The 26,698-nt window shown below is 34.7% G+C and overlaps 1 protein-coding gene across 2 annotated transcripts in view; it reads right to left on the bottom strand.

Moving 5' to 3' along the window:
* Nucleotides 1-26,698, bottom strand: part of KCNT2 (potassium sodium-activated channel subfamily T member 2) — a 123,372-nt gene that overhangs the window by 9,247 nt on the left and 87,427 nt on the right. For both annotated transcript variants that reach the window (XM_088524392.1, XM_088524393.1), the window contains exons 15-25: nucleotides 22,703-22,811; nucleotides 20,795-20,851; nucleotides 19,583-19,732; nucleotides 18,259-18,488; nucleotides 17,688-17,904; nucleotides 16,115-16,220; nucleotides 15,679-15,851; nucleotides 13,132-13,203; nucleotides 11,113-11,247; nucleotides 4,729-4,840; nucleotides 96-197 (exon numbers count right to left, since the gene is read on the bottom strand). In XM_088524392.1, coding sequence (XP_088380518.1) covers nucleotides 96-197; nucleotides 4,729-4,840; nucleotides 11,113-11,247; nucleotides 13,132-13,203; nucleotides 15,679-15,851; nucleotides 16,115-16,220; nucleotides 17,688-17,904; nucleotides 18,259-18,488; nucleotides 19,583-19,732; nucleotides 20,795-20,851; nucleotides 22,703-22,811 — 1,463 coding nt within the window. The remainder of the gene's footprint in view (nucleotides 1-95; nucleotides 198-4,728; nucleotides 4,841-11,112; nucleotides 11,248-13,131; nucleotides 13,204-15,678; nucleotides 15,852-16,114; nucleotides 16,221-17,687; nucleotides 17,905-18,258; nucleotides 18,489-19,582; nucleotides 19,733-20,794; nucleotides 20,852-22,702; nucleotides 22,812-26,698) is intronic.

Here is a 26,698-nt window from a genome sequence, read left to right as displayed (position 1 = left end):
ATCAACAGGGTCGTATACCAACGGAGTGCAAATAGCAAATAGGTGGTGGCAATGCCTGTTTGTGGCAAGATGAGGCACACTGTAATTCCCGGTACCTGATAAAGCAGCGTGTCCAACATACTGATGCTGAAAACCCTGCCAGCGGCAAAGGGCAGGCGAAACATAAATGCCAGATTAGACCCTTTTTCCCGTTCTTTCTGTTCAGGAATTAAAAAAAAAGAGAAATTTTAGTACTGGTTTAGAAAGGATTATAGTAATAACATCAAATTGATAATACCTTAAAAGATATTACAATATAAAATCCCTTTTCTGTGAATATAATTTTGATATAATATACATTTGATTAAGTAATATATATTATAAAATATAGTTTTGATTAAAGCACGTTAGAAGTGTTTTTTTCTGCTATCTCAAGAAGAGAGAAAGCATCAAACTTTCAGTTCAGAAATGTCATGAAGAGTAAGATGTGTTCACAAGGTAGAGAAATGTCGCAAATCTTGAAATTAAAGACATTTACATGCAAATGAACACTGTGCTCCAACTAGCGCATCATCCAAATGTGTTTTTGTTGAATTGCAGTGTTCTGTAACCCCTGTTGGGTTTGGATAGACCTTGTACACGTTGGTTTCTAGGGCTTTAGATGAGTTGAAATGGATGTCACAAACAAACAAACAAACAAAAAAGACAAAAACACACAGCAAAATAAGCATGTCAATGTTGATTTTTTTTCTTTTTCCTAGTTTATTTTTTGTTTCTGTGTGAGCAGAGCAATACTGTATTTTATAGTCTCCTTTTTTTCTGTGACATTTTTCTGAGTCTTTGATCCCCTTGCCTCCAAGGAAGACATGCATATAACAAAAACAAACTTATACCCGCCCTGCACAAGCTCCGATGGTTTTGTCCATAACAACAACAAAGGAGTGTTATTAGAGTGTTTCGTACTTCTAATAACAAAGCAGGTAAGGAGTAATTTTACCCAGGAAATTGAAAAAGGAAGTGTATGAAGAGCAATATTACTTATTAAAAACATCATCTCTCTAACCATATCTTATTTACAAGAGCACATCCTTGTGCTTATTGGTGTAACTAGTCACAGAAACAAGAGCTTATGAATTCCTTTTGTAGCTCTTAAGTCCTTTCCTTTTTAGTGTGATTGGACAAAGTTGGAGATATTCTCCCATTTTCATTACAAATTAAAATTTGGAGTGTGCATTATGGCAAATGTTTTATGATTTGTTCCACATCGAGTCCTTTGAAATGAAAATTACATGCATATTTACTGCTTCTACAATTAAATTAAATCCTTTTAAATTCCTGCTATAAAATATTTTATATGGAACTGGCTGTGAAGTGACTGTTTTCACATCAGGTAACTAAGGGTATTATGTTTATCTTTCCATCTGTTTAGAATAATTTGCAGCAGATTCTGGTATTGTGCCAAGAAAGGTGAGGAAAAGCAAGCAATATTTTGGGACTAATTTGGTTTTTATCCAAGATTCTGAAGATAAAGACATTTCTTTGGCTTTTTTTAAAATGGAAGATTGTAGGCTTATTTTTATATTAAACTTAGATCATTTCTTCTCTGTCTTTTTTATTAGAGTTTGACTTTTCTTGCCTCTTGCTTAAGGGTTTAGTGAGAAATACAGTTTTTACTAAGGCATAATGTATTGAATTTCTGCTTTATTACCTGCAGTCTCACTGGCTTCCCAGAGAATACAGCAGCTGTAGAAGCCAGAAATATGTCAGGATGGCCCCAACAGTTTTATTTCACGTTAAGTTTGATGCCCAGCAGCTCTTTTCCTGACACTGGAATTCCTGAATTCACATTTTTTCCTGGAATTCAGTCACCAGCAAGGGTTTATAATTAGTTAGAGCAACAGCATAGGTCATCTCCAGAAACATGAATAAAGAATATGGCATGAGTGTGTCCTGTAGAACTCCAAATATATGAGATAAAGCTGTTTATAGATGGAGATATTTGTTTTCCTCAGTTATCTCCCTATGGTTATGACTTTGCTCAGGGTTACGGAGTTCTTTTTTTTTTTTTTTTTTTTTTTAAATAGTAGCAACCGTACATTTGCAGTTGTGAAGTTCTTAGCACGTAGCACACCTACATACACCGTTTAATTTCAAGTTAATTACTTTTTTCTCCTGGGTTTACATGTCGTAGAAGAGAATATTAGAGAATTTCTGTCTAGAAGATCAAGTTAATAAGCTTTTCTGTTTACTTCCCTATTTTTTAGCCCCTTATATTTACATAAAATCCTTTTTAGGCTTCTTCATTTACCTTGATTTTATCTTGTTATTATTAAAAAATAAATACATACATATTCCTTTAAAACAATTAATACTGTCATACCAGTGACGAGAAGTACAACCCCAGACTAACCTAAAACCTTGTTTGGACAGTCTGTCAGTTGTTTAAAGAGGTCTAGGGCCTGTTTGATTTAAATACTCGCGATTTAGACAGTACTATGGGAACTGTCATGGCAGGCTCTGACTGCTGTGAACCAACAAGGCAAAATAGCCACAGTGAACACTCAAGAACAGGGAGTGGGACCTAACCTGGGGGTTGTGCTGGAGGATACAAAGGTAACAGACAGGGGAGTACTGGGGAGTCATGAACTGTCTTGTTCGTTGTGGTAAACCTGCGATGCTGTAATTTCCTTTCCAGAGTAGTTTATGATATTTTGAGCTGTTTGTTCTTAATCTCTTCTGTTCTACGTTGTTTGACTACAACAGGTTAATTTTCTGTTGCTGATGTGGAAGAGCTTTCTGAAGATCTGTCAGTTCAGCAGCCAAATCAGTGGGGTTATGGTTTATACAGTTTTGGTCAGAACTGTAGTGGATCTAAATCAACAGAGATCCATTTCAAGTTATACCTATTTTCAGATACTGCTCTGACTGTTTCAAAATACCACATGCCATTAACGCACACTAACCGTTTGCTACTTCAAATCTAAATGGGAGCTGGGAAAATCAATCTGCCTTTCTGTGCATCACAACAAATGCACTTGGGTCTCTGAGATAGATTGCCACTCACCTAATATATATGTGTTTACTCCTGCAGAGGATACAAAATCACAGTATTGGTTTGTTTAAAAGATATAAATGCATGTACTTTAAAATGACAATTCAAAGGCATAGAGCTTCCATCCTTCAAAGGGTGCACAGAAATTTTACATGCAAAATAAAGATCATAGAAAACTAGTGTGAAGCTCATCCAGGACACTAAAAATCCTTTCTTTCAAGAAAGGTGGTGTGGTCAGTTCATGTTTTTCTCATTTACGGTAAATGGAGAAAATGTTTGAAGTTCAGGCTCTTTTTTTTTCCCCTCTTTCTTCACTACTTTTTTTTTTTTTTCCCCTCCTCTCTCCCTTTCTCTCATGTCAATGCTCAGTCAAGTTCAGCTTTATTTTTAAAAGAAGGAATCTTGCAGCTGTAACAGCAGATGGACTTCTCTGATTTGCATATCTTTATTCTGCAGCCCATTAGGTTGTAAAGTTGATTTTCCATGTGTGTTTGACTGTTAGCTGAAGACAACTTTTCTGGCTTTTGTAGTCTTTTTATTTATTTATTTATTTATTTAAAAAAAGGGCACTTAATGTCGAAATAACAATCAACTGTACATTTGACTGCATCAGATAATTTTCACTCAAGTTTTTAATTGCTTTTCATTTTGCATGAGGGAGTTCTGAAAAGTCTAATGAACTACAGCACCACCTGTGAAGTGTTCCCGGCAAATGTTAAAATGAAATGAATGGGAAATATCAACAGCAGGCAACTTCAATGGCAATGAAGAAAATGTTCTTCCTTGGAGATAATTTATCTACCTTTGTTTCACCCCACCATAATTTAGATAACTTATTTAACGGTTCAGCTTCCAACATATATCCACAACTTTTGCAACTGTACAGTAAATGAAGATGTAGAAGTTACAATCTTTATATATGAGGTAAGGACATTGTGGGAGCTATGTGAGAGAATCTAACAATCTAGTTCGATAGCAGGAGAACAAATGAGTGAAGTGAAAGATCTCTGTCCTTGAATGCTGGCTTCTCGATAACATCTGTCTTTCTCTAACAAAGTAACTCAGAAAAAGGCCTGAAAGATCCTAGTGGAGAAGCTGAAAGTTTTGTGGAGTCCAGAGGTAGATAGGTCAGATCATCTGTGAGAAAAGAATTTCTCTGGACTATACCTAGTGTTTTAGCAATAGCATTTTGAACAGGCCTGGGATCACACCTTGATCTGGCTATTAAGCTACACATTCCTAAGCCTCAGAGCCTTCCTGTTCCCCAGTTTGAAAAAAAGAGCACATTCACTAAAATTGAAGGACTTACCATTTTAGTAGTTCTAAAATGAGAAGTGTTTAGTCAGTTAAATATTTTCCATATTAATGATCTGACAGCTTCTTGGAAAATATTATCAGCTTCAAATAGTTATATAAAAATATTTAAATTTGCTTAAGTAAAATGTGTGTACACCTATATTATCAAAATAGTTGGCACATTGATTTTTATCTTGTAAAGTGGCAGAAATATAGAAATCAAATTTCATTCATTAATGAGGATAGAATTTAGGAGAAAAACAAAACAATTACTGTATTACTTGCAACTAATGTGGTTTCACTGCTTCCATTTGTTTTGGAAGAGTTTCTACAAAATCAGGGAGGGAGTAGAATAATTACATTTATAAAAAAAAAAAAAAAAAAAAAAAAAAGCACCTTACCTTTTCCAGTTTGGATAGAGCAAGCGAGTAGCAGTCTTTGGCTCTGAACTGCATGAATCTCATATTGGCTGGGTGAGTTAGTTCTGTAATAATGCTTAGGCTTGAGAACAACCTGTATTTTGAAAGAATGCTACAGTTATAGGCCTTATTATGACAATGCACAATTGTATGGCTCTGCAGTAATGCTGTGTGTTTTTGTTCACGTCTATGTTTTTAATGAACTGCCCAAGACTTGTGGCATTTGGCACAATGAAATGCTGGTATAATAGCAGAGAATTGTACAAAGCATTCTCTGTAGATTACCAGCACAAAACATATATTCAGATGTTGAGTTTATAAATATTTTAATGCTGGGAGGAACTATGTATTTTAGTTACCATAAATTTTATTTGAATACTTGTATTCTCATTTTGCAATATTTGCATATATAAAATGTTTGCAAAATACATTACTTTGCAGTAACTTAGACTTTCAATAATAACAATAAAGAAAAGCAGTGGGGTAGTGTCTGCACTACCCAGATTTTTATGAAGCAGATTAAAGAACCTGCCCACTACACGCACAGATCTCAGCACTCTGATGAGTAGAAAGTTTTCTAATTTAGGTTATCCAAATACTAAATAATTTGAAATAAAACTCTAGATTCCAGATGTTATATGTATAGCACCTTTATGGGGAAGCTAGCAGTTTCTGACAGTTTTATGGCCTTAGGGTATTTGCGAATCGTGGAAGATTCTCTTAGCTTCCTCCAAAATCAGGTTAGTTAGTCACTTTCCGTTGGCAGAGCACAACTAGTTTTTAGTAACTGTCTGGTTTCATAGTATAAAGCAAGCATATTACTTGAACAATCTCTGTATGATGTTGTTCTTAATTCCACTATTCAGAAGCTATAAAGCAGTGTCTTGTATTTACAGGGCGTCAGAGTGTACTTTCTGGGGCAGAAAGGCAAGCAGATATACTATCTCAAGTGCTGTATTCAAGGGAAATCAGCATCCCAACAAGTAATGAGCATCTCCGAAAGCTGACTAGAGCTCCTCTGTACTCTACCTTTAGCAACAGCATAAATATAAGTGCCAGGTGTGACATTTTATTTGCTCAAGAATACCGGAAGGCATTTCATAGAATCATAGAATGCTTAAGGTTGGAAGGGACCTCTAGAGGTCATCTAGTCCAACCCCCCTGCACACACAGGGTCACCTAGAGCACGTGGCCCAGGACTGCGTCCAAGCGGGTTTGAAGATCTCCAGAGAAGGAGACTCCACAACCTCTCTGGGCAGCCTGTTCCAGTGCTCTGGCACCCTCACTGTTAGGAAATTTTTCCTTCAGTTCCTGTGGAACTTTTGGTGCTTCAGTTTCTGGCCGTTTCCTCTAGTTCTGTCAGTGGCCACCACTGAAAAGAGGCCAGCACCATCCTCCTCATTGCCTCCCTTGACACAGAAGGTAGTATATAGAAGTGAGACAAAACTTTCCATTTAATATTTTCTCTATTTTTAAAGAGATGTACTGGAATAAAGAGAATGGCACAAAATGTAGAGTGATGATTATAACTAATCTGAATAATCGGTATTTATTTATACCTTGCCTAAACCCATAGGCCAGATGTTTTGGCTTTTTAGTGTTGAAAATTCATCTTAGAATCAAGATGTTCCCTTCTTTAAAGCATTTTTAGCTTCTGTAGCTGTTTCATTGGAAGAAATCCTTCTTTTATCAGTTCTAAAATGTTCTGATCTTTTTGGAACAGTCTGCAATTTGCATGAATACAGAGGACCTTTGTAGAAATTATGAATATGTTATGAAAACAGACTTAGTAAATAAGCATTAGAATATACATTATCAGTTTGGACACATGAAAATGTCTTAAAATCCTGAAATAGCTTTTGGTATTTTTCTAAAACCAGGTAGAAAGAAAGGTTCCATTCCTTGGGTTGCATAATAGGTTTTATATAAAAGCCTAGATTATGCCTAGTGTATTCAATGTAAAGGAATATTTGCCAAGAAAGGCACCAAACTTAACTGCTAAGGCCCAGTCTCTATTCACTTGCTTCGAAAAATTATACTGGGAAGCAAAATCAAGTCCTAGTAATGCTTTACACTGGAGATATGGATTGCTGTACACATATGTTGAAGGTGATTACTAATTTTCAGTTCTAACATTCCTGGTTGCCCAAAGGAAGCCTCCTTCTAAGCAGCTGATTTTCATTTGGGAATTAATGCTGAACATTTCCCATGATCTGTTTTCTCCTGCTGAAGCTCTCTATAATTGAGGGCAACTGGATTCATCAATTCCTTATTTAAAAATTTGCTTTACCTCTTACATTGGCCAATCTTCACCATCAATATCAACTGTCATTCTTCATTTATAAAATTTAAAGGGAGCAGACAAACAGATTGAGTCTTTCAAGTCAGAGGTGTACAGTTCTCAAATTAGTGCAACCAGTAACTGTTTTGATAAGATTTGCTGCATTTTTTTCCTCCTCACAGAAGAAGGTGGCATTTTTTGCAATCATGTAAGTCCCTTTTTATATCAGATCTTTCCAGAATGACTGTCATGCTTTTTTTCCTCTTCACTACACAAAGCTAGGAAATACTGTCTACATCATGATAAAATGACTGGAGGACGCTAATGAAGAGACTCTCGTTAAGTGCTGTCACAAGGAAAAAAGCCAATATGTTTGTGCTACTGATTGCAGCTTGGAGAACTGTGCATGTCTTGAAAGTGCCTTCTGAATCAGCAAGTTCTAAATGGCAACCACTGCCTGACTTGTCCTAGTCCTTAGTGCCAGTGATTCAGCATTATAAAGCATTTTCTCCCAAATGATTCAGTTTGGAAGGTTCTTGGTTAAAACTAAAACAAATGGCTGTTAGTGGTGGGTGAATATGAACAGCTGGTCTAATTAGCAAAGATTTGCAAACATGATTGAGATTATTATAGAATCTAATGAATTCAAAGCTGATGCTGTTTACAGGAAAATGCATGGGATAAATCAGGTTGGAAAGAAGCTAGGAGATCTCTAGTGAAAGGCCCTTCTCAAAGCAGGGTAAGCTGTGAGTTCAGACCAAGTTGCTTCAGGGTTTTATCCCATTGGGCCTTGAAACTCTCCAAGGATGGAGGTCGCTTGGCTTGTAATGATAACTGGACCTCAAACATGTTCTGAACAGTCTATGATAATATGGTAGAAATGCTAGAGGTTATCATCTTTCTGAATAACCAAATATTAAATGTGATCATATAAGGAAAAACGGAGTTAAACTTGGTGAGAATTTGAATAATTAGAAATTACCATTTGTGTGCACTATAGTTTAAAAAGCATTGTGCATACACCCCAGGTTTCTGTGCTGCCCAACTCTCTTATTCAGACTTTGATACAAACTGCAGGAGTTGCAGTGCTGTTATGCCAGATCTGCTTATGACCTGCTACAGATTAAGCACCTTGGGTTCTACATGCATAGGTTAAATACATGATACCACAGGTGCCTCTCATAACTATGGTTATCTCTTCACTTGTATGCTGAGTTATACTAAAATCTGTAAAGTGCTGATGTTGTTACACACTGTAAGCATGGACTTCTACCTGTTAGGTAGCTCAAGAAACTTGTTAAAGTTCTGAGGAAAAGAAAGGAATTTCATCTTTTAAATTATGTTTTCTTCTGCATTAGTTCTGTTTCTTAAAGTATAAAATTAATTAAGCTTTTGCTGTTTGGGAGTTTCTAGTTGATCTAGTGATAAAATGGACGTAACTTACAGAGAAATTTTAGGTTATTAGGTTACAGTTAAAGCTGGGTTTAGGCTACGCAAACAGATTTCTATAAGGAAATCAGTTTCAAAATAAGCATCAGTAAAATTCCTACTTTACTTGAGTGCATTCTAGAAGCATTAGGGGAGATGACTGTACATAAGGCTCGATGGCCTCTTGCCTTGGTGTAAGGCACCCTGCCTGCAGGCTTTCCATACCAGGGCAAACTGTTTCCATGCCCATGTCCCTGTTTTCTATCCCATTCTGCTAAATAAGGAGTGGATGGGGAGGAGAAAGCCCTAATTAGAGGGAAAGAAGACATGACTTGATGCTGAATTGCTATTTTAACTGATACGTGGCAATTTATAGCCTTAAAGGAAATGTTTAATGACTAATAACGTAGTCATGTTTTAAATGGTGCATCCCTCTTCTAATTGCAGGCTGGTAGGAACAACTCTCAGCAAAGTGAGATTATTGATTTACGTGAATCCAGGGATAATGTCAGAAATGTTTATTAGCACTGGCAGTCTAGGAGGCTGATCAGTATCGCAACACGTTTCCTTCATCTTTTCAGACACAACTGCAGCCTCAGGGAGGCAAATTGATCTGAGTCGATCAAATCAATAAAGCCGATTAGCCTCTGTCTTCTGAATCATTCTACTTAGTGTGCCTTAGGTGTCATTTTTTTCAGTAATGCTATAAGGGAAGAGCATGTCTCAGCAAAATCTTGGTGGTTTTCAATCTTTAACGCAACAGTTTATGACTTCTTATTTATTTTTTTTACATTAATAACTCTTGTTAAATAATGAAAAACCTTTAAAAATATTCTTAAAGTATGCTTACCAGGCTATTTACTTGATGCAATGAATGCAGTTTGTTCTATAGAACAGGTAACCTCATGTTACCTCATACCTTTCCCCGAAATTTACTTATTTCTAATTTAGTTATTTAGTTATTATATAACTTTGAGGTTATATTCAAATTCAGTAAACATAGGGTGTTTTAGTAAAGTGGAAAAAATTAAAAAAATATGAATCACAATACTTGTGAAAGTTTACAAAGTTTTCTGAAAAGACAGTGTTAAGTCAGAAAGCAAGATATTTATCTTAATTTCTTTAACATTTATAAAAGGGATCATATAACCTAAAATTATCCAGAACCAGAAATATATTTTATATATGAGTTAAATCTGCCATCTAGTGTAAGCATAGTGCAGGACAAGTGAATGATTAGATAGCCGTTGTAATTGTATACATATCTTATGGTATGTATTGTGTAGCACTGCTGATCTTTTTGATTCTTTGTTTTTAACAAGGTAAAACACAAATGATATTTCACTTTTTTTTTTGTATTACTCAGGTCTTCCATTTTATACTGGAAAATATTGGAAAATATGATCTATGCAAAAGCCTCAGTGAGATAGCCTAGTGCACCAAGGTTACGAGTACACTTTAATGACACATACATTAAGTTAAATGATTATAAAATTAGTGTAATTATGAAAATACACATACATCTCTGCATAAGGTGCATATTCAAAAGTCCAAGTTTTTTTAAAAAAGGACAGAATAAAGGTTTCTTAGGTAATACTGTTTTTCTTTTCAGTACATGCCGTAACGCAAGCTGCATTTAACTGCATCGTCACAGGCGACTGCATTAAAAAAATCTATATTGAAATTGTTTTGTTTCCATGAGCTTATATTTTATAAAAACTGTCAGATTCGAAAGACTCACTATGCATTTCTGTTTAAGTCTAGAGGCTTTGACACAGAAAAGGGTAGTGATATGGAATGATATTGAACTATAGCAAAGGACTAATCCTTCAGTCATCCTTGCCCACATGTGATTAGAATGAACCACAGGAAGTAGGTCTCAAATTCAGGAGGCATTTTGTGCTTAGCTTGTAGTGCATTTTGTGTGTGTGTGTGTGTGTGTTTTTTATTTTGTTTTTTCTTCGTAAGTAACTAGGAACTTTTTCAGAGTTTACTGTAGCATATATCATTCAGTACTTATTGAATCAAGACATTTAACACTAAGTAAGACTTCAGTGAGAATAAATTAAATTAGGAGACCTCAGCTTGTTTAACCTATTTACCTAATTCTCGTTCAAAATTAAAAATTCCAAATGTAAACACTTACTACTAATATGTTAGCATACCTTGCTAAAGTCATAGTTTCAACTTCAGAAGGATCTGCTTTTCATACTTGGCTTAGTACTGCATTGCAATACTGCTGCACTGAAGCATCCCTCCATTTCTTCCTCCATTTCTCTTGGGTCCTAGATCTTAGGGTCCTAGAATATTCTGTCCCCGCTTCCCCACCCCTGAACCTGACAAGATGACTTTTGAAATCATCATTCAGTTTTTTGGGATGTACCGAATTTCAGTTGAGATTTCAGGCAAATACCTTGGTATGTCAAGAAGCTGAGTTTATCACTAAGCACAGGACAGCAAGAGGAGGCTTACCCACATAAAATTTAAGTGCATGTTAGTGAAAGCTTACTTTGCATAAAGGAAAATAATATATATAAAAGTTTTGTAAATATTATTATAATATAAATATTATTATAAGATATAAACAATATGAATAAAAGACAGAGTTAAATATTTCATAATTAATAAAGGTGTGAGAGATTGTAAAAGTCTCTTACCTGAAAAGTGTTTGGACATTCACTATAGTCTTGGCATCTGCCATGTATTCTTCCTCAGCACTCATTGTACTTTCTTTGTCCACCACCACCATGTTAGCTGCAAAGGTGACCCCACATCTTAATAAGTCATCTAGGCTTTTGTAAAGAGAAAGAGGGAGAAAGACACAAGCAAGCAACTTAAATATGGAACTCTTAAACATTGTGGTTGTCTGGAATTGGTAAATTATACACTGAATTTCTGATTCTCTCTATTTTAACATCTCTATATACATACCACAATTTCCTGTGTAACCTATGTTAAGTATATTGTTTCAATGAACATATATAATATGAAAAATTCTTGATGTCCCACAGAATGAGTATCAGGGGGCCCCTTTCCAAGATCCCTCTCCCTTCACGCAAAAGATAAATTTGTTTTAACTTATTATAAGAATTTAAGAATTACGTGAGTAGGCTGTACGTTCTGGTGCTACAACAACCTATTTACCTCATTGCAGGTATTATTTCTGAGGAGAAAAAAAAAAGCTTTAAAATGTTTTGGGTGTTTTTTCCCCATATATCAATTATATTTCCCTTTCAGAGTGTTAATAAACATGTTTCTGCATAATTTAAGATATTCAGAAACATCGGAAAAAAATACGAACCTCATTTTTTTAAAGGTCTTGTTATTTATACAAACAGACACTGAAAAACATTTACGGAATATGATGGTCAGTTCTAATTTATGTTGTTGCACCTGAGGTTAAAGTAACTGCATTGCCCAAAATGATCCACACGCTTATGTAAAACTGGAATTCTGTTTTAATACTTGCTTCAAAGCACTTCATTTTTATGCATTTAATTCTAAAATTGGTGTGAAAAATCATCTGGGAAATTGAAAAATCATCACTTTAGGAAGGAAATGGCACTTTCCTTTTTGAAAGATAAAGAAGTAAATTTTAATGAAACTTAATTTTCCTTGCTAGTAAAAACAGGTTCACAACATTGGGTTATTAATTATTCGTGATGCTTTGAGCCAATTCAATTATTCTGCCAGTATAAATTCTTTTTATAAGTGTTGTGGAATTGAGAGAGATTCGTAAATATTTGTTAGCTAAGATACCTTTTTTGGATGAGAGAGAGTTAATCTAGAAAGCGAAAAATATTTTTATAGAGTCATTGCAAATCTCTCAATGGCTATGATATTACCAAGGTGAGTGTTTTTAAAACCCATATGGTACCAAATCCAGAATGAAATGCATTCAGTATCCAGAATTTGCATTGAAAAGCTGGATTCCAGTAACTCAGAGCAGGGCAAAACTTCCTTGATTTCCACCGTGGACTCCCAACCCAGTATTAGATGTAGTAAACTTTTATGTTTGAATTGATACTCTGGACATAGGAGCTTACTAAACAGCTAATGAGCCCATCTTCTCTTGTTTCTGTCTGATTTTCTCATTAAAGGTACTAAACCTATATTTGCAATTATGTATTAGAAGAGGTTAGAACAGAAATCTAAGTGTAGGAGATATTTTAAGTAGCGGAAAGCGAAGCCTGTTAGGCACATTTTAAACTGCCATTATCATTATTAGTAGTACTTTCTGCATCCTGTAGGCATCTTTACAAAACCTTAGTCAATATTTTCATGCCAACAAATAACTGAGAACAGGATGGCACTAGAATCAGAGCTATAATCTGGCAGTTTCTAGAATTGTATTAATGCACCTAAATATGTGTTATTTTAATCCTCTGTTTTGAAGCTAACCTGCACTCCCTGGCTACTAACCCTCAAAGACATATTATTAATTAAAGCTTTTGATAGTATTACCAGTGGCTGTGTAAACTACAAATGAGATATTTTTCACTAATGATTTCTTTAGTAGCCAGAAATTTGAAGTCCAAAAGTATTGCACACTGACACAAACTATGCATGCAAAAAATCATCTTCGAGTACGACACCAAACTTGAGCATGCAATCACGATACACACGAGACCACTGAGCACTACAATGTTAAGTTTTCTAACGGTTATTTCACCTACTTGTCGATAGAGCCCACCATGTAGTAAACCATTGGAAACCAACAGATTGCATCCAGAAAATGCATATCTGGCCTAAGCAGCAGATGGGATTACAAAGTGAAACACAACATCACAAAAGCAGCATCTCTACTAGAGTACATCAATACAGTGGTAGCTTGTTTAAGAAAAAAGTTTTTTAAAACTTTGGCAGTATAATTTAGTATTGTAAATAGGAAACAGGTTTGTAGAAAGCTATGAATCGACAGTTGTCCTGATCATAAAGAGTGATCAGAATTAATATTTATTAATAAATGCCTTTAAATCAAAAATTTTATGGCACAGTTCAATTCCAAATATCTTATAAGAATGAATGATGACAAAGACGCTCTGCATGCATGATTCCGATGCATGACATAAGGATAATTAAAACAAGCCATGAAAACTTTTAATAAAAATGTGAAGTGGAATCCAATGATTATTAGGCTTTAGAGAAATTAGCTCCTTTCAAGTCAATGGTTCAATAACGTTAGGTAACACTTCATTTTCAAAAAGGAATGCGGAATCAAAATATCTATTTTATTGTATTGGTTTTTAGTCATAAAACTTACTTTATAGGTGTCATCACATATTCAAAAAAACCTGATATCTTAAAACCCACGAAATGTATAGGTATCAACATGCCATGTAGAATGAGCGTGCCGTAACAGATTGCCTACATAACTAGAGAAAATAGGCACATAGCAGCAAGGAGGAGGTAATTTTAATTAAAAGTGGTTAACTGCAGTGTGCTGCTTGACTTGAATGGCAGCCTGGATTCCACCTGGGGCAGTAGAAAAGCACCACCGTGCCTTTCAGCTGGGCTCCTGTGGCCCCAGAGAACTGATGCCTTTCATAGGAGTCACTGCAAATGCTGTGTAAAGAGAAACAACACTAACAGTGTGAGCTTAATTAGCAGACATGGTTTCTACCTTATGCTGAGAAGTGGCATTTTTAGGCTTAAAATGTGACAATGGCGTACAAATATATATCAATATACCAAGTAAAGCACTACCCTGAAAAAGAGAATAAGCACTAGAGGGCACTGTGTACTTGCATGTCTAATCTTAAATACCATCTAATATGAAATTTGCAAATCAGAAGTCTTTAAAATAATTGTTTAGACCTTTAACAATTTGTGTAATTTATGTCATATTATAAATTATAATTAAATTACTTTCTCTTTTGCAAATACAGGTATATACTGCTTCATTAAAGATCTATTTTTTTATAATAAATCACTTATAATAAACTAGAACATATACATATAGAGGAAAATCATCAGCCTGGAATCAGAGCCTACATGCTACTGCTGCCATTGTCTTTTCTTCTTGTCATAGTTTGATTTAATGTTCTCTATCTGTCTGTTTTTCAAATGGAGATTGTAAGTACTTGAGCAACTTACAATGCTGCAAAATGTTTGGGAAAAGTCTCATTCAGTGTCTGATTATAAATATTTAGTCTTCCCATACAAGATTTCGTCTGAAGTTTTAAATGGCTACTTCATTAATAACTACTATCAAACAGCTACTAAGAATTCCAGAGATTTCCAGACAGATACAGCAGTAAAACAGATTACTGTGATGTCTGAGAGGTTTAAGTACTCTCTGAAGATTCCTGCAGCCTTACCAAGACCAGGCAGACATCATTCTTGCTGTGGGGCATTATCTCTCTCTGGATGCCCTCTGTGAAAGTTTGTTTGGCCTTTATGATTTTGGTATGTTTTTTTTCCTTTCTAACCCCAGTTTGAGAAGTGGAAAAAAGACACAGTTGAGAAACTGTGCTTTAAGATTGCTTTTCTTGGACTCAGAGATGTATGTAAACCTATGTATCACATATGTTATTTTTCTGTTACTTCTAATGCTATAAAAACCTGTGGGAAAGGTAAAGAAATGTTTCCTAACATGTCTTTGGTTTTGGAGGAGGAGGTTTGCTAACTGCAGGAGGTTTTCCTGGAGTTTTCAGGAGGATGTGTTCAAGTGGAATTTGGCGGAAATGGGAGAGAGAAGGTTCCTGAGGAATTTTAAATCGAGATTTGTTTTAGTGGGTGATTCCTGTAATGTAGTGTTTAGTCCATTTTAAGTTTTGCCCCCAGTTATGTGTAGCATTTTACATATCGCTCACTCTAGTACAGTCTCTTCTGAAATAAAACAGGCCATTAAGTGTAAGTAGGTTTTTGGTGTCTGAACTACTGTTACATAGATTTTTTTTTTAAACAGTGTTTGTAAAGTATTTTAGTTTTACTGTGATGCAATAATATTAATGTAATTTGGGATACTATAAGGAATTTTAATTTAAATATTGCCCACAAAGAACAAGATCATTTAAATTCAAACTGACCATTTGTAATCAGCAACTCAATTTAGTACAAGCCAGTTAATGCATTGTATTATTTTTGTCACCAGCCTTTCTCAAAGATGTGCCATAATGTTTTGGATTTTAAGCTAGCTATATGAAGAGTAACCATCTATCAAAATAATGCCAAATTGATTTGAAAATGTATCAGAAAACAAAATAATAAAATCTACATACGGGTTATCCAGGAGTAATACAATAGGATTTAGTTCTTTCTTTGGTCGGTAATAAGCTCTGAGTGGAACAATAAAATTATATAAACCATTTCCAGCAGTTTCTGCAGCAACTATAATCAATTTATTTTTGAATCCGTAGGCTTTGGCATCCTCATAGTAATTATGCTGGCACCCCTAAGATCAGAATAGGAAACAAGTTGAGTGGATTACAGATAAGGATATGTAGGTATGACAGTGAAGAACTTTACAGTGAAAAATAAAACTTGAGATGATTTTACAGCTATACAAATGTTTTTCTGATGATGAAAAGGGTGAGAAAGATAACTTAGCAGTTGCTAAACTAATCTTATCTCTAAGTAGAAACTAGAATCAAACTTTGCTGCATTTAAGAGACAAACGTAAATACAGTTTTATTCTGTAACAACAACTCGATTTACCTTATCTAGTCTTAAACAGCAGAAGGGCACTTTTTCATGAAGAAGATGGCAAAATGTAGGGGAACTTCCAATATAAGGAGAGTAAGGAGGATATCCTTTGGCATACCTAGGAGAATAGAACAAGAGTTTTCGAGTTTCAAGGCGATTGCTAAAACACAACAGACCAATCAAATATTTTATGGCAGGGGGGTTGTACCTATGACGGACATTGGTAGTTACTTAAACTAACAGCCAAGCACATGAAACATATTCTTAATTAGGATCAAAAAAATATGCATTTCATATCTTAGGGTAATTCTATAAAAATTGCTGGCAGCTATAACGTTTTTGGATTACCAAAGGAATTTTGATTTTTTAATTTTACTTATTTTGCATATGTGCATCTTGGAAATAGCCTAATGTAAAATGTAGCTTTTTGAACATTTATGCTGGAACCTTCTAGAAAAGGAAAAAAAAGGAATACAAGAAAGAAAAATAGTGGACCTTATATTTTTCCACTTCCTCCATTTTCCTTTCAAAAACTAATGAAAAGTAAGTGAAATAATGAGCAAATGTTAATCTCAAGTAACTTCTTTTTTTATTTTTCTTCTCCTAATAATATATTTTCAACATGGTTAGAATATTTTTTAAATAGCCCTGGCTCTCTTATATTTTCCAAAAAAGCCAAATCCTCTTGTTGGTGCGATGCCGATGAGACTTGTAGTAGGAGTTTTTCAGGTGCACATGCACAATCAGAATATCCACAGCTACTGCGGAGGGGGGACAGGGAATAGCAGACCTTATAAATCCTGGTATTTCCATTTGAAAATTGAGGATAATTAACTCTATTACTTCTTTTACTGGAGTTTTATGATCTTCCCTGAGGTTTCTCATATTTGCCACTATTGGAGATGGAAAAGGGTGCTAGGTGAGCCACAGCCTTTGTCGTGCATCTCAGTTTTAACAGTAATCCCAATAAACATAATTGTTCATGTGTATGAGAGTCACAGGACTGACTGTTCTGTTTCATCAGAGTAGTGTATCATTACTTTCAGTAGCACATGAACAAACTTTGTAAATTAGAAGCAAAAATTTTTGTCTCATACAGTTTTCTTTCTTTTTGTTGTTCCAATATTTTGAATGCGGGTGCCTCCTCCTAGGTATTCAGCAAGGCTGTTGAAGGGTAAACTGATTATCGTTGCATTCTGAGGGCAGAAGTATTTATCTGTTTACAAATTAGTCTAGTCTCATCCATACAACAAACATAAGAAAAATGTCATGCATCTATCCTATAGAATAAATGGCAATATACAATTAGGTCCTAAGTGTAGCAAATCTCCAGTAAATGGAGAAATTAATTTGTTTTTCTCATTTTGAAACAGTCATAACAGCACTCAGTTAACAGATAATAGCATTTCTTGAACAAAAATTATTCTGCAACTGGCCTTTAGGTGTCCTGCTGGCTACCACTGCTTGGATCAAGCTGTACATCCAAAAGATAAGGTGACCGTCCCTAATCAAAAGGTGTTTTATTTCCATTCCTATGAAAAATAATACTAGCTTTTCAGATAATGTTATAATGAAGTATACATACTCCAAGCCTGCAGAGACTTCGTCGTCTGATGGGGTAGTTTCATCTTCTGACTGGTCACTTAGCAGGTCACATGTCTGAAGGGAGGATGAGTCCGCGACCTCCAGGACAGGGGCGATACTGGGCCGCCTGCCCTCCTTGCCGGCCTCGGAAGGAAGCGCTAGCGTGGGGCCGCTGGAAGGTCGGCACCCCGTGTCTTGCAAATCGATAGCCACCGTCCCTGAGGAAGGTGGAAAACACTCTCTCAGTGGGGTTGACAAAACACGTGAATGAGATGCCCGTATTTAGTGAGGATTGTCTGCATCTGCAGCCAAAGATTGAAGGGAAAAACTGCAGGTTATTTTGATTACTATATAATACTATAACAAATGATTAAACTGCACCCGAAGAAGCAACCTGCAGTTGCATTTTTATGTTGTTTCTGACTTCTGATTGTTAATAGTTTTTTTTCATAGTTTTTTTTCTTGTTAATGTTCACTGCATTTTTACACCATACGTCTTAGAATTCATCTTGATTATCTTGGCATGTATTGGCTTCTTTTTTTTTTTTTTTTTTTTTTTTTTTTAAACTTACCCATGCTGGCTATTATACTGTGTACGGGCAACCTAGAAGTCCCATGATAAGATAGTTTTGATTCGTGTTTTTTTCTGTTCTTTTCTTGCTTCTTAAAAGCAGAATTCTCTTCCTTAGTGATATTTATGTAAAAGCATGTATCTGTAGAACTCATGATGTATCGAGGACCTGGATTCAGCAAAATGTTTTTGTTATCTTCCTTTCTAACACCAATCAGACAGACTCCAAACCTTAATTAAAAAAGGAAAGGCATAGTTCATTAAGCATAGTTCTGTATATACTCAAATTTCCAGGGTCAAAAGTAACCTCCATTTATTTTTATATTTTGCAGATTTTTAATATTTGCGGAGTTCTGGATGACAAATGTGTTTCAAAAAACGTTATCTCCTAAATAGGCCACTTCTGATCAAACACTGTTTTTACAGAGTGATGAATCCCTAGACAATTCAGTCCAATATTTTTCTTAATCCTTATAATGATCTTCTACTGATTCTACTCCTGTTCTAGTTAATTTCTTGTATCAGCTGAATGTTCTCTTCTGAGAATATATTAATAGAAGAATGGATATATGACATGAGAAAGTATTCATCGTGATAAAGTATTCTATTATTCATATGTAATGGAAACCATTTTCAGAATTTATTTTTGATATTCAATTTAAAATCTACTTGGTCAATGATAGGAAATAAGTGAGATGATTTTATTGCTTTAATTCCTTATCAAATATGAGAAAAAGAATTCAGTGTTCTGGGTTTGGTATAGGTTCATTTTGTTACCTATATATGAATATGCAAGATTTATGTTTAGCTTGTATGTTCACTGACAGCAGCAATGAGTAAGCTCTGCATGACCTAAATAAGGAAGATATGTTAACATTCTTAAGGTTCACTCTAACAGAAGAAATTGTTTTTATTTTGAACAATCGCTAGGCTATAGAATGTACAACCTCACAACTGAACATTTTGCAGGAAATGAGCGTGCAGTGGAGCATGCCAGTTTTCCATCTGACTCCTATATCAAAAATTAGAAAAGACCTGCTGTTTTAATATATTCTGTTTCTAATGTATGGGTCTTTTTTTGTTGTCTAATTTATCCTATATATCCTTTATATTCTCTTCTCTGAGTTATATAGAATCAGCATAAGATTTTACCTGACCAGATGTAGGTTAGAGAAGAATATCCATGAAATATCTCTGTGGCCAAATACTTAAACCCAGACAAAGAGTACTGTGTAATATTGCAGTTTCAATTGGAGAGCTATGTTGCAAGAGCAAATAATTATTTGTTTGATCTTTTAATCTTTGTGTAAAGAAAATAAACATACTTTTTATGTGCATGGAAAGAAGCATACGTGAAACTTTTCCCTTCGTACTCAGCAAAAAATGTACTTTCTTCCAGGTTAATATGATACACTTCATTACCCGAGCATCTGCCATACATTTTCTGCCATTGTTCTGCTGATTGCTGCCCCTCCCTGAAACATGTACAGATAAAGAGAATAATTTAAAATTTTATGTAAAATTCTCATTAAACAGAGCAGTTTCTCAAGGCAATAGAAGCTACAAATGCCTAGTAGAAAGGTCCACTGTGCTGAAAGAAATATTTGAGATCAAAGCTTAGTAATATTGAAGTGCAGAGATTTATTTTAATGCATTAAAGAGCATTTTTTGCTAAGTAATAGACATTTTAAGATTACGTACTTCAATATCAGAAGAAATATGGCTGAATTAGTTAAAAATCACATGATAATAAGTAGATTCTTTGCAATTCCAACAGTGTGTGCTTACTCTTTGTAAAAGCCCAGTCTAGATGCTCTTTGACTGCTTGTAGGCAGTTTATATAGAAAAGGCCCATTTGGCTTAGATTACATTAATGGTAAGAAAGATTTTTCCACATTGCTTGCTAGTTTCCTATCATCAGTATTTACCCTAATCCTAAAGGATGCTTTTAGTTACTGTGCCTTGTACACTACAAAAAGTAAATGTCTTTTTTTCTCTAGTGTAAGACAAGAAATCATTACTTTAATCCCATTGAGATTCTCCTGATCTGTTACTGTATGCAGCTAATTTCTTTACCTACATGGAGTCTCAATGAAAGTGTCACAAAACTTTAGGAACATCAAAACAGGCAGATTGGGGCCTTTTTGAACGTCTACCTTTACTAAGTTTCATGTAGAAATAGTTTTCTGTTACAAGAACCTTATGGGATATAAAGGGTCAATAGATCTCACATAAAGCTGAAAAATGTGCTCTCTGTTTTGCCTCCTGGAGCTAGCATTTCTATTAATGCCAGCCTCTGCTCCTCTGTATTCTTTTACACATTTTCAGTTTCTGGAATCAGGTTGTGCTTTTCTTCAATTTACTATTTTTTCTCCTCCCTTAATGTAAAAATATTTTGTTTTAAAATTAATGGAAATAAGCTAGCTATTTTTATTGTGATAGTATTAATAGGAATGCATTAGGTATAGAATTAAAAAAACGGAAACTAAAAGAACTTTTTCTGTATTTCACTTTTCCCTTTAAAATCAAATGTTTACCTGTTTAAAGTCTGCTTGGTTCCAGTTAGTTGTTTAAAAGTTTCCCATGGTGCTGTTCTGCAAGGATCACATGAAGTCAGAAATGTTACTTTCTTCCAATATTTTGTAATAGCATTCTTCCAGTGCTCCCAATATTCTTCCAATATTTTTTAACAGCATTGTAATAACCAAGCCCTAATGGCACTCTATTACTAGATTTTAAATGTTTAATGATAAGTATGACAATTAGTAATTAAGATCAATAATGAAATTATGATTGCAATTAAAGGTAAAATTTTGCTATCTTAAAAACTGAAGTCTTGGATTCTCTAAACCACTCAAAGACAATGAGATTATTTATATATAACCTGTTTAATATGAAAATAATATAAAAAACACATAAATAGCAGAAAAACCTCTCCTTAATGATGACTGGATCTAAGCAAACTTAGAAAATGAGCATACTTCCCAATCTCCTCACATTATTAGTTCCGGAAGATAAATGTTTTTAATTTATATATATTTGTTTCTTTCTGTTTATGGAAGAATCCTTTTAATTAGGATAATACATAATTGTGATTTTTGTTGTATTCTGGTGCTATTTATTGCCTTCACTTTCTAGCAATTTCCCAGTGCACTTATCTTCATGATGATCAGAAATGAATTTGCATTTATCAGAGTGTCAAACTATTTGTTAACAAAAATCTATTATAGAATCCCTATCCATAACTCTAGATATAATAGCTGGCACGTCGTTTGTAAAATTTGTGGACAATTTTTTAATCTATGAGTTGTCACTGAACTCTTCAATTCCATTAAAATATAAGCTACTTCATATATATAATTTGTATACATGATCAATATGGCAAAGTTAGAATTGAAGTGCTGAAGTACCTTAGTATGGCAAAAAACAGAATCACTTTCATACTAATCTTTAATGTACTTATAATATGGGATAATGATAAAGGGCTTTCAATTCGGTACATGCCATGTAATGAAAGGCAGGTATTCAATGAATATATGGAAATGCTTTTGTTGTCACCTTATTAACAGACTGTAGTACAGAGAGTGCCATTAAAATCTTGACATTTGCTGTTCTCAGTAGTAAAAGTTCTAGCAATAATTTTGGTGTTCCCTGTCCAGGACACAGGGGAATATTGCAAATGCCACGTAAAAGGTTAACTAAGTCTGTTTGTAAATGTCAAGGTATTCCTGGGCTCATGGTTACTACAATAAAACATATGTATTTTTACTAGAATTTCAAACGTACTGTCTGTATTCATGTATTCTACGTCTACAGATACACTTACTCTTTAACATCTCCCTGTCAGGGCTGCCTCAGTGTGAATACCTTATTATTCCAAGAATGTAGTATGACAGATTGTACTAGGTGGGATTTGCCTATAGAGATAGGGAAGTCTGTAGAGACACTGTAATCTGCCTACAGTGTTAAACTCTGTATGGCCACTGTGTTAAACCCTCTCTTCATATTTATATTTGCTTCCTTTTTAATATATATGCACTGAATAGAAAATTCTATTTTATATGTTATCAGAAAAAAAATCTTAGTCTCAGTTAAAAGGATTTTGATGTTTGTGTAAAATCAAATATTCTAGAATAGTCTTTTTCATTTTTATTGGTGTTCTTAAGTAGAGCTGTGTGAAATATCTACAATTCCATCTACTGAACTGGAAGTACAGATTTCTCACATTTTACATTGTGCTATTGGCACAATAGGACAAAGTTAGTCATTAAATAATTGGGAGGGTTCTCCTTGAAATTATAGTATCTCAAGTAAAACATCTTGACACTTCTATTCCAGTTTCTTTTAAAAAAATGTAGTGGTTGTCTGGTAGCTCAAGGTAAGCTATTTTCCAAAAGATATCAGCTATAACTTTTGCAAAGGCTTTTATGGTATTATGTACTTACTGTCCCCTTGATGTGTGAACCAGCAGTGTGATTAATGTGGAAGTAGCTGGACATATACAGTTTAGAGCTAGCATTGCATATTTGAACTCCTCTTCACACACAACATGATCTGTAAGGGAAAAAAAAAAAAGGAGATACAAATATTCTTACAAAAAAATTACCATTGTCAAATAGAAACAGTCAATAGTTACTTCCTTTCCTAATAAAAAAAAAAGATACAAAAAAAATCTCCTGTTTAAAAAAAAAGATACAATGAGAATTTTCCTCTGGATCTCCCTCTTCCACTTGGGGTGTAGCTGCTTATGATTTGACCCATCTGTGCATCTGTGTTACCGCTTAGATTTCATTAATTAGAGTTAATTTTCCATCCAGTGCCTACTTTGGCTTGCAGCTACAAGTGAAGAGCATGAAATGACTCTATGAATCCTGCATGCACTCTGGCTGCACTAATGATAGGAGTAGCCTGTGTAATATAACCCAGTCTGGATCCCTTGCACCTTCTGTGGCTTTGCAGGAGCTGGAACAGAGACATGAAGCATTGCCCAGAGGGATGGTGCTGTCCCTCAGCAGTCGCATCCCGAGGGTGGCGGCGGAAGTGCTGGGCCAGCTCGGCACGCTGTGCTCCTTGCAGATGGGTGATTTGGCAGCAGCTCCGCGATGTCTGCACTGCGCTTGAGCGTATGGTGTGGATTTGAGCATCTCCTCCGGAAACTGCTGCTGCCTCCTCATCTAGGCAAGTGGGGTTTAGATTTTACTCTTTCGTTTTTTTAACAGCTTACTGTTGCTTTTATCCTAGTCCCTGTCTGGCTTTCATATACGACACACTTGCAGAACAGTATTTCTGCAGAACAGTACTTCCTATGATGGAACAGGACTATAGAGATACATATTTCTTCTGGGCTTTAATGGTACTTAGTGGGAAGGAAGTGAGAAGAGAAAGCAACAGAATTAGTAGATTTAGTCTCCTGCATTGGCTTATACTTCAAAACACTTCTGCACATTCTTACAGTATAGGATGAAGTATTATTCAGCTTAGATGACTTACACTTAAAATACAGTTCTTGTTGGTGACAGCATGAAAAGGAAAATAAAGTTACTCTTCAATGTCATTAAAGTATACCTGGCAATTTTAAAGCAAATTTAAGAAAGGATAAGTGCAAACTTAAAATTTAATTAATTTCCCATCAATGTAGGAACTCAAAGTCATAAAGAAGGTTTTCAAAGGTTGTAAAGATATGCTGCATCCGAAGAGGGTTTTTTCTGTGTGGATTTGGGGTTTATTCATGATACTTATGCACAAATACATCATTCAAGTTCTTAGAACTACCTTACTCCTGTAAGTAGGTCACTCTAGCCAGGCTATAGTCCCATACTATTTGCATGCCTCCTACTGAACACAAAAGTGGGTGCATATTTTGTATGCTTTCTCTATTCTTCTTTTGAAATTTGTAAAGGCTTTTGAACAGCAGAATCATCAGCCCTTGAAAAAAGACATTAATTCTCCCATTTTCTGAAGATTGGGGCCTACTTAAATGTTACAGAGAAAGAATGAATTTAGTTATATGAAGAGGCTGTCAAATGCAGAACAATCTTAGATTTTTCTTCCCCTAAATATATTTCAGTTATGACAATTAAGTATTAGCTGCAGAAAGTTTTCAGACAGAAATGCATTTTTTTAGTTGACCGTGTGCCATTAATAAATCTGAAAAGGCTCTATTTGAATTCAAAACAAGAGTTTTGAGGCATAGTCTGCTGCTGGATAGAATATCTGTATTCTGTGAACATTAGTCAGATAGCAGAGGTTTATGAAAATGAATTCCGACTTCCTAAAATTGAATGAGTAAGAAATCTTTGTGGTTTTGACTTTTTATGGGGTTTTGAAAAATACCTTCGCTTTACTTTGTTTATAAAATAATATATATGATACTTGGAAGAAAAAAAATGAACAAAATATAGAAATCAATTATTTACTCATCTGCTGTTTCAGCTTCTGTATTGAACTGAAAGGTACATGCTGATGATCTAAATATATATAAATGAAACTGAATAAATCAACGTTGACAAAATAAAAATGCACATTATACCTTGGAGTTAAATCCAACATAAATACTACACTATCTAATATATACCTGGTTTTATCTTGCATGGTTTTTTTTTTGAGTAGCTATATAATACATAATTTATTGTATTAGAAAAAAATATAGCACCAAGGAAATAAGTTGCTGTGTCACAATAGTCATCTTAATCTCCGATGTTTTAGGGACTAAGCAGAGATTGTCTTGTCAGGTATTTAAATTAGGGGCCACAAAGCTGGGCATGCTGAAATTTATTTCCACCTCTTTTGTAGTCTTTGACCTTGTGTGAGCTGTGTGTGCCCTCAACAGCTATTTATGCATGTGCAAACGGGGGATGATAAAAATATCCTACTGCTTTCAAAAGTATTTTGAAGCTTATGAAATTCTCAGTGGTAGTTTGAGAACATCAGGTTCCTCAATGCCCTAATTTTCGTCACTCTATTGTTCTAATTCTTTAAAAACTAGAGTCTTCAGATTATAAAATAAAATTTTATAAAATAAAATTCCTGTTCAGGAGTTTGTTTTTTTTTTTTTTCAAAAAAAAAAAAAAAGTAATCAAATGCTATGTAAAATATTCATTTGTGAACAGAGACATCAGCTTCCAGGCTCAGTATATTCCAAAACAGGAATCAGTTGTTTCATATGCTACTTTGTAAGGCCCTAAGTCAATGTCAGTCTATCAAACATGCTTGGATAACTAGGTTTTAAGAAATCTAATCCTACAAATTTCTCTGCGTAGTGATAAGGACTCAACACTTCTATGGAATAGTAGAATTGGATGTTAACTGAATATATTAGGGATATGTTCTATTCTTGCTTGGAACAATATGATCTTAAATAATTGGAAATAATTTTGATTTATTCCAGAAACAAGCATATCTCTATTCTTAGAATACGTCCCATTTTATGTGATGCTTATTCCATTCTCATTCCATTTCTGGAAATGAATTCACTGAAAATAGTTTTGTGCTAAATTATTCATTTATCTGCTGCGAGTAAATATTGATGTTGACTCAGAAGATATGAATGCATTTTGAAAATATGTTTTGAAAACTTTGCTGACTCACAATAAGGCGCTTCTCTTTGTCCAGCTATTGTTTTGAGCTCTGTTTTCTTGATGAGCTGGATGCCTGATTGCATGAACTGTCTGGCTCCCTCACAATTTGCCTTTTATATATTATAAAAATGAATGTTTTATGTTATAAAAGCTTTCCGTTTTCTTTCTTTTCTGTATCATTTGAAACAGGAGAAATACTGTTATGGGTTTCTTCTTATCTGGAGTTAAGTTGTTGTATTATGCATGGATTTGACAGATGCAACTATTTGCAACTATTTGACAGATTATTGCTTCCTTTTAATGTCGCTGTGTTTTAAATTATGCTTGGGACTTTCATTCTGGAGCTGTGGTTTGGGCTATGAGCAACTATATCTGATGCTTTCTCTTCTAAAGTGGGTAGGGAGGAAGCCAAGTGACAGTTTTCCCAAACCTCAGGTCTTGGGACATCAAGTATTAGTATCACCAAGTTACCATTCAGTGTGCCACGCAACTATCACAGGAAAATGCACTTTGTCTTGAATTGAATCTTAAAAATGTCAAGTCATTTTCCCACAAAGAAGTATTTCTTTTGCATTTATACTAAAGCAATATGCAATTTATGATTTTCTGAAACTATATTTTCTATCAAAAATATATTTTGAGAGAAAATTTGTTGCTGTCACAAGTAGATGTAGGAACGCAGTGTAGTGAGCTATGACTTCTGCAATGTTCCTGAAAATCAAACATACTCAAGGTGTTGATTTGTGCCTGCAGCATTGGTTCTGTGGTAAGAACATCCTAGAACTGACAAAATTATTCTGAGAAACCTTACTTTAATTATTTGTAAGTTAACATGATTACTACCAGACCAGATAGAGAAAACTG

The sequence above is a fragment of the Tinamus guttatus genome, unplaced genomic scaffold (genome assembly GCF_059628265.1).
Source record: "Tinamus guttatus ecotype Peru unplaced genomic scaffold, ASM5962826v1 Tinamus_guttatus_pri_ptg000211l, whole genome shotgun sequence".
Lineage (NCBI taxonomy): Eukaryota > Metazoa > Chordata > Aves > Tinamiformes > Tinamidae > Tinamus > Tinamus guttatus.
The sequence above is the reverse complement of the archived record's forward strand: the minus strand, read 5'-3'. Positions and strand labels throughout refer to the sequence as shown.